The 8351-nt window shown below is 37.9% G+C and overlaps 1 protein-coding gene across 1 annotated transcript; it reads right to left on the bottom strand.

Annotated features, from left to right (window-relative positions):
* Nucleotides 1–2704: 2704 nt before the first annotated feature.
* Nucleotides 2705–7980, bottom strand: phospho2 (phosphatase, orphan 2). Its single transcript, XM_057845954.1, has 4 exons — nt 7905–7980; nt 7530–7620; nt 7350–7444; nt 2705–4193 (listed from the first exon to the last, which is right to left on the bottom strand). Exons 2-4 carry the CDS (start codon nt 7598–7600, stop codon nt 3634–3636), a joined length of 726 nt encoding a protein of 241 aa, XP_057701937.1. The 5' UTR covers nt 7601–7620; nt 7905–7980; the 3' UTR covers nt 2705–3633.
* Nucleotides 7981–8351: the final 371 nt, after the last annotated feature.

The raw sequence follows: 8351 nt of genomic DNA, 5'->3' as shown, positions 1-8351 counted from the left end.
TAAAGCCTCAACCTTCAGCCCTGCATTTTTTTCTACTGGGCAAAAAAAAAAAAAAAAATCTGCGCTAATTTTTACTCTACTCAAACACCAGAACATGGGCAATATTTTGGTCAGAGATATTTCATGCTTTTATTGCTTATTTTTTTAAGTTAAGGTGTTTTAATGAGAAATGAGCACTTTACGTTATCCTTTTTGAAGTTGTGCTTGGTCAACAATTTTCAAAGAGCCAAAAATAGCAAAGAGGGCATGCCAAACCTCATGATTTGATTTAGATGGGTAAAGCTTCATCCAATCATCTTCCAAAATTGGCAATAGCAACTTAATTCAGTGTATTTAATTTTTTAGAGACGATAACGCACCATGTATTTCAGCAGCATGCATGGATCTGAAGGGATTAAGGGAAACACTACCGCTTTTGTCAACCGGCGTCGCTAAAATCGACCAAAACTGAACCTACTAAGTGTTGTTTTAAAGAAGACTGCGTTTCCCATGAGGACAAGCAACACCGACAGTGTTGTAAAATCACCAATCAATCAAAAATCTATCTCCCGGTCACCTGCAGATGGATTAAACAACATTTCTATTACCAGTAGCAATGTGAAGGATGAAAAGTAATAAGGTAATGAATCAAGTTGTGGCTAAACAATAGCATATGACAGTTAGCAACCGTGCTCCCACCCCCCGAACCCCCGGGTTCATGCCAATGAGTGAAAGCCGGGCTAATGTTTATTCTGTATATCCTGGTAGCATTCCTTTTTTTCCCTCCCCGGACAAAACTTTTTGTCTTTTGTTGCTCTGCCATCCTTACAGAAGTCGCGCGAAAGCGTTCACATCCACTTCAGTCTTTACAAGGAATGTGGAAAGGGGGAACCAACGTATGCCGTAAAGCAGTCAGCATATTTGTAGTTTTTTTGTGTGGCAGGATTCCTGCCACCCTCCTCAAAGTTAATTAGTGTCGATGCAAGCGATACAGACCCCCTCAAGATATAAAAGAGGTGTCATCCACCTAGTTGTCAGTCCACATATTATCACAAATGTTATGAAAATATTTCATAAAGGTTGAAAAGTTACCTGTTGTTGCTTAAAAATGTCTCAAGTTCTCATAAAATCTCACAAAAAGTCTTAAATACAATTTTGAAAGGTCTAGAAATTCAAATGACGTTACTTTTTATTTGGAAGATGCATAGTTTTTATTTTTATTTTATTAACTTATAAATGTTTCAATTTTTGAGCACGCCAAAACCTAACTACAAAGCGGAACAGACCTGTGCTGCCCGCTCATTTTCCTTCAAGTCTTTTTTACGCTTTTTTTTGCCGGTATTGATGTGAAATGGGTCTTAAACTATATTCCATATGGTTTTAAAAAAGTCTTTAAAAGTCTTAAATTTGGCCTGTTGAAACCTGCAGGAGCCTGGTCTGACTACAAACTATTTTCTCTGACAATTTACTTGAAAATGCATCCAAAATAGAACGGAGAAGCTTCATCATGCAACAAGACGATCACCTAAAACACCATGCCAAACACTTAATTGGGACCAGGGGTCGCGTTAACCGAATATTTGCCGTCGTTGACCGGTTTTTTAAAACGGTGACGGAAAAAACTGAAGTCCATCCGTCATTTTGACAGGTTGCGATTCACACCCCAGACCACAGGATGGCGAGTGAGCATATTAATAAGCTATTGTCTCTCTTGATGCCTGACGTAGCTGGCCTTACTCGGAAAAATGTCCGAACTAGCATTCAGGTGTAGCAAACACGGAAACGTTAGGAAGCTTTGGAGAGCATTGTCTCAGGCTACGTTCATTCTACAGGTCTTAACGCACGAATCCAATTTTTTCGTGTTTTTCCGACTCGAGTCAGGCGTTAACTTGACGGTCTGAACGGGACAAGTCGCATAGAAGTGGACCATTTCAAATATGATCTGGGTCATTTTTGTATGTGGTTCAAATCCGATCTGGGCCACATTTTTCCAGACTGTCGCGGCGGTCTCTACCGTCCAGTGTCCCAAATCCGATTTCAGCTGTGCGTTATTAGCGCCTAGCTTGCAGTGAACACGGCTTTTGGGGAAGGGCCGGGCTTGACAACAGTCATAAAAAAATTAAAATGGGTTGAGGATAAGCATGAGAATGATCGGTTTTCTCTCTGGTCTATGTGAGCTATATTTCAACATTTCCTACACGGCCGAGAGTCGGGAGAGGGGTCTAGCTGCAGCCGACTCGGACAGTCGGGGCAAACTGCCCGTATGTGTGTGTGACATGCACGGACAGTGCGTGCATGCTATCGATCCATATAAACTGTGAATATAAGCCTAAACGGGGATTATTTATGTTTGTTATTTGTCTCCTCCTTTTGAAAAGCAAAATATGATATCCCTGGAATGACAGATGACTTGTCATTTGTTTTGATGCTTCTGCGCACCGGCGCGTGTCGGACTGCGAAATAGAGCGCATGCGTAATACTTGAATGGTCTCAATGGACAAAAGCAGTCTGAATGGGCACGCCAAAAAAACGGATATGACAAAAAAAAAAATCGGATTTGTGCATTAAGACCTGTAGTATGAACGTAGCCTAATTGAATGAGCAGGGACAAACAGCTTGGAGTCAGAAGTGCGTGCGCTATTCTCAAACCTGAACGCACCCCGAGTTTGGATGACAAATCAACAGAGCAGAGAGTAGACACAACATGGCTGGTAGTTTCTTCAATTTATTCATAGTTGAATAAGTAACGCACCGCTTTTGACCAACACTGCTATTGAATATGTCATTATTATCATTTAAAAAATTTAAGTGACGGGTAAAAATAGATTATGACTGGATTTTTATGACCCTGTCAGTCAAAATGACAGACAACGAAAAAGTCTAGCGCAACCTCTGATTGGGACTTCAATGGCCAAGTCAATCACCAGACCTTAACACAATGGAAACAAACAGTAACTGAAAGAGGCTGCACAAAAGGCCTGTAAAAGCATTTCAAATGACAAATTCAGTCTGGTGAAGTCAATGGTTGCCATTGCAGGTAAGAGTTATGCCAACAAATTCATTAACAGCACCAATATTTTCTCACTTGAAAAAGTGGGTGGTAAACACATGTAGAATGTTAGGAAATGTATGAAATAAAAGCTGAAATGCTAAACTTTTTCATATCGATCAGAAACTTAAAAATGTTCTCGAATCAAAAAAATGATATTGTTATTCCATTACTTGTAGAAAAAACTTTATATTGCACTTCTGTCAGCTCGACAAAAATTTCCAACATTTCAATTTGCAGGAATAGTTTTTAGCTAGCGAATTGCCAAATGTCACCGAGAAGTCTCCTCAGCTTCTGTGTTCCATCTTGGAGGGGCTTTGTGTGGTGGTTTTGACATTTCCTCAAGGAACTAAGGGTTCAGAAATGTGTCCTAAACATCTGTTGTTGTTGTTACGTCTGGCCATTTTGCCTCTTTCACAGGCTACAGTGATAAAATATAAATACAGTATGTGACATGATGATTTCAGTATTGGTGGCAACAATCAGAGATTATTGTTGTTAAACAGGCTGCAGTGAAGATAAAGAAAAATAAACCATACACTTGAGTAATTTCATTTGGTTCCATTTGGCTTGTGCATTCATGACAGTTAGCTGTGAGAACCCTGTTAGTCCAGGATTATATCCGTTTTGGTTCTTAAACTTGCTTGTAGCTCTTGTAAGACTTGGGTTCCACTACTCCAAGTAACAATTCTGGCTTTCAAAGTCTCTCTCTTGTCCTCCAACAGCTCCTCTAGGGCGTATCCCTCCCTGGGCATGACTACATCACACCCCCGCAGGCAAGTGACAGGGCAGAGATCGTTGGCACCGTCGCCCACATAAAATACGTGGCTGTACCTGTTCCGCTGGGCCAGGTAGTCCTCTAAAACTTTCTTCTTGCACATGTTTATGGGGCAGCGGCGGCAGTTGTGCACATGGTGGTGCTGCACTTCCACACGGCCCCGCGCGTTAACTCCGGCTGGATTGGTGAATACTTGGTCCACAGCCGAACGCAACCCAGCGCCGCAGAGGATCCAGTCAATGAAGAGCGAATTGGCGTCAGAGATTACCACGCAGTCTATATCGCTCTTGTTGCGTGATATGAATGTTAGTAACTCGCTCATTCCCGCCGTCAATGGAATGCGCTCCATCTCGGCACGAATGCTTTCTACACTCACATCCTGGTCACCTGGAGAGAAAAAAAAACACATGGATTTTAAAAACGTTAAATTAATTCCGTGAACGAGCCCAAAACTCGGTACCTTGACTTGAGGTTTTTTGATGAAGGACAAGCAGTGGCAAAAATTAAAATTGATAAAAATGTTGTTGTTTTTTAATCTATGTCTGTGGCGGAAAACACAGACAAGGCTGAACAAGCAGTTTCTGCTCTTGCACCCCTATTTAAAATAAACTCTTGTATTTTAAGCCAAAAGAACTATTGTGTTTGAGAGAACAATAAGTCTCTATGATGCCATAGCAGATTCATGACGCATTAAGCCCCCGAACTATTTTTAATTTGTCCGTTTTACCCTGGAGACCCACGTTTACAGACACCGTGCAACCGCTTTTGTTTCAACCCAGACATAAAAAGAAGGTATGTAATTATTAGGGGTGTCAAACGATTAAAATTTTTAATCGAGTTAATTACAGCTTAAAAATTATTTAATCGCAATTAATCGCAATTCAAACCATCTATAAAATATGCCATATTTTTCTGTATATTATTGTTGGAATGGAAAGATAAGACACAAGATGGATATATCCATTCAACATACGGTACATAAGTACTGTATTTCTTTATTATTACAATAAATCAACAAGATGGCATTACCATTATTAACATTCTGTTAAAGCGATCCATGGATAGAAAGACTTGTAGTTCTTAAAAGATAACTGTTAGTACAAGTTATAGAAATTTTATATTAAAACCCCTCTTCATGTTTTCGTTTTAACAAAATTTGTAAAATTTTCAATCAAAAAATAAACTAGTAGCCCGTCATTGTTGATGTCAATAATTACTTACACAATGCTCATGGTTGCTGAAACCTATAAAATCAGTCACACCCAAGCGCCAGCAGAGGGAGCCAAAACTCCGAAAAACACAAGTACACGTTTCACTGTGCTGTCATTGTAATCTCTTTGAGCAGGGTATTTTTGCGTTAATTGCCTCAAATATTTTAACGTGATTAATTTAAAAAATTAATTAACGCCCGTTAACGTGATAATTTTGACAGCCCTAGTAATTATATTCATTTTTCGAAATGTCTGTCACTTTTAGCTAATTGATGTCGAATATTTAGTTTAAAAAAAATACTTAAAAAGTTATTCACTCGCATATTTTAAACTTTTAAACTAATTACGTCAAAATGAAACAAATACTGTCTGTAAATAAGTCACAGGTATCTACCTCATAACTATCACTTAATTGTATTTTTTTTTGTTACTGTCGCATTTTCCCCGACATTTTAGATGATAAATAATCGATCCAAACAAAGAAAAATTGAAAAACAATGTTTAAAACGGTAAATATATGAAAAGGAAAATCTCAACCACTCCTTGATGTCTGCGATTTCTGCATCGCGACCCTTGTTATATTACCAAGTTTCACCCATAAAATCCCCCCAAAAATCCGGCTGTGGCCATTCACAGCTGTGTCTTGACACTTGGTGATACATGCTACATGAAGTTTTTGGATCAAAAAGTGGTAAGTACGTGATAATATCTTGTTAAAATCATGGCATCTTTAAATATGCTCTCTCATTCTCTCACCTCCAGTTAGGGTTTTGCTGTTTAAAACATTTTTTTTAAAATGCCCTACTGTTCAAAATTTTTCTTCCACCAGAAAATTGAGATTTTAAGTTTTCCAATGAGGTCTCAGAGCGGAACTTCAAGTCACCTGACTGTTTTCCGCCATAGACCTATATATATATGTCACAATCACAGATTTATATATGTACTTATTCAATTAATTTTGCCACTCTGTCCACCATAGTTTTTAGTGTTATGAGGCTTCAATTGGTTTCCAATTTTGTTTCATATAGTAACTTGAAGTCTATAGTCGTTATTTTAATTTAGGATGTCGATATTTTGGATTTCCATAAAAGAGGACACTCGGTCCGGCCCCTAGATAATTAAAGTTTACTTCACTCAAAGATGCCTTATCACTTTGATATATTTAAAGTGTGCCTCCTCTGTCTGGATAGAAAAATTCCCTTTCATAGAAATAAAACACAAATAATAGCTATATAACCACAGACACAAATTTAAATTTGCAGAGGTAACCTAAGAGGCTTTGTTGTTCCTAAAATAACACAAACAACAACAACAACAAAAACACAGGAATTCAATAGTGATTTTTTTTTTTAAATGCCTCTTCTGTATTGGCGAATCTAAAATAATAGCTGTCTTTTCAATCCTTACTGTACAAATAAATAATCTGAAACAATGTTCTAAATAATACCTCTTGCGAAGCAAATCTAGTTTTAACAAAAAGCTCATTTCTCTTTCCAGTGAAATAATATAAATTAAACCGTAGCCTCAAGAATATCACTACAATTGTCGTTGACAAATTGTTAATACCACTCAATTATTATTCTCATTCAGTGTTCTAGATTGCACATAAACAATAACCTAAATAAACTGACAAACAGTTCAACCAGCATGTTTCCAAACGCAGCATAACAACATATCCCATGATGCCTAGTGCGGCTTACTTCACTGACAGGTAGCACATTAGCACATCAAACATTGCTATAAAAATTGACAACACATTGGCAGCAATGCGACACCACATGGGATTTTACAAATCACACCAGTACAAAGCTCCGACAAAAGTCAACAGTTGCCGAAAGGTAAGTTTAGCAAGTGTACAGTACATACCGATAGCCTGTGAGCTCATGTTGTCACGACACACAACGATTTGTTTGTGAATGTGAATTGACAGTTCATGCCATGATTAAGCCAGTCTGTGACTGCGTACGCATGTGCAAAGTTGTATGCAAAGTAGAAAAATGGAATTTTTGATTTAAATACACTTTTAGGTACATGAGCATTTGATTATATACGTACTGAACACAAGTCTTAACAACTGGGCAGGCTCTTTGGAAACACAGGCATCACATGACCGTTGTATTCTGTGCAAATCGTCAGTCAGAAAACTGGACGTTTTTCATGAAATTATAAAACCACGCCGGAAGCCCCGGACAGAATGTGAAAAGTGGACATCTCCGGGCAAAAGAGGACGTTTGGTCACCCTTGTTAAATCAATAAAACTATCAACAACAATACTACCTATTTCCTAACGATTACTCAAAATTAATGTTATTAGTGTACAAACTGTGCATGCCTATATAATCCATCACTCTGCCCATGTACTCAGTCCAGTGGCCTTTTCTGTATGATTTCTTCAGGGATTCAGGTAGCTTCTGACCTGGAAGACACCTGAAACACGAGACGTGCTTTTAAAAACAGCAAAGCATGTTTGTAATTACCCATAAGTATTATATTCGAAATTATCAACATTCACCTGATCACCCACGTGTCGCTGTTGTCATCGACCATTGTGTGATCGAAATCGAATACCACCAACGTCTTCATCACGTGCTGATAATTGGACTCTGACAAAGTGAAAGAAAACACTTTACATTCGAGAAGAAGGCGCCTAATAACACGCTGAATGAAAAACAAGGTTCTGCATATTACGGGACACCTTGGTCTATGTATTATTCATTGCGTACAGAGAAAAATGTACACACTTAAATTTGTAAATGACCTTTTTATCTATTCGGTCAAATCGGTATATTTCATAGTCCTATTTAGGATATTATAACTTATTCAATTCCTGCGTGAACTACAACGCCGATCAGTAAATGTAAAAGGCAAATAACACGATAAAACTGACCTTATTTTTGTTATAAGTCGTCAATGAAGCCCTTCGCGTCGTCTCAAGATCAGCTACGACTCATTATCGCCACCCATTGGCAATTGTAAAAATCGCATATTTAACGTGTCAAAATAATCACATAAAATCACGTTTTCCACCTGATAGATTACATAATACTGTTAAGATTAAACTACATTTTTATCTCACTGCCTGATTTGGAAGCAAACTAATCTTTCATTGTTCTAGGTTAATTAGGTTTGGAAAAAATATTTTTAATTTTCTAATTAATTCCTTCATTTTGAAGCAGGTAAAAATAGTTAAATTTGACGGTATTATAAGACTCTCTTTCATTTGATGTATATATTAGTTTTGTTTTATTCATAACGAACTACGTTGATTGCAAGCCAGAGCAATAATTAGTACAGTTCAGATCACTAGATGGCGGTAAATTGTCGGTCAATACAA

Source organism: Corythoichthys intestinalis, chromosome 1 (assembly GCF_030265065.1).
Source record: "Corythoichthys intestinalis isolate RoL2023-P3 chromosome 1, ASM3026506v1, whole genome shotgun sequence".
NCBI lineage: Eukaryota > Metazoa > Chordata > Actinopteri > Syngnathiformes > Syngnathidae > Corythoichthys > Corythoichthys intestinalis.
The sequence above is the reverse complement of the archived record's forward strand: the minus strand, read 5'-3'. Positions and strand labels throughout refer to the sequence as shown.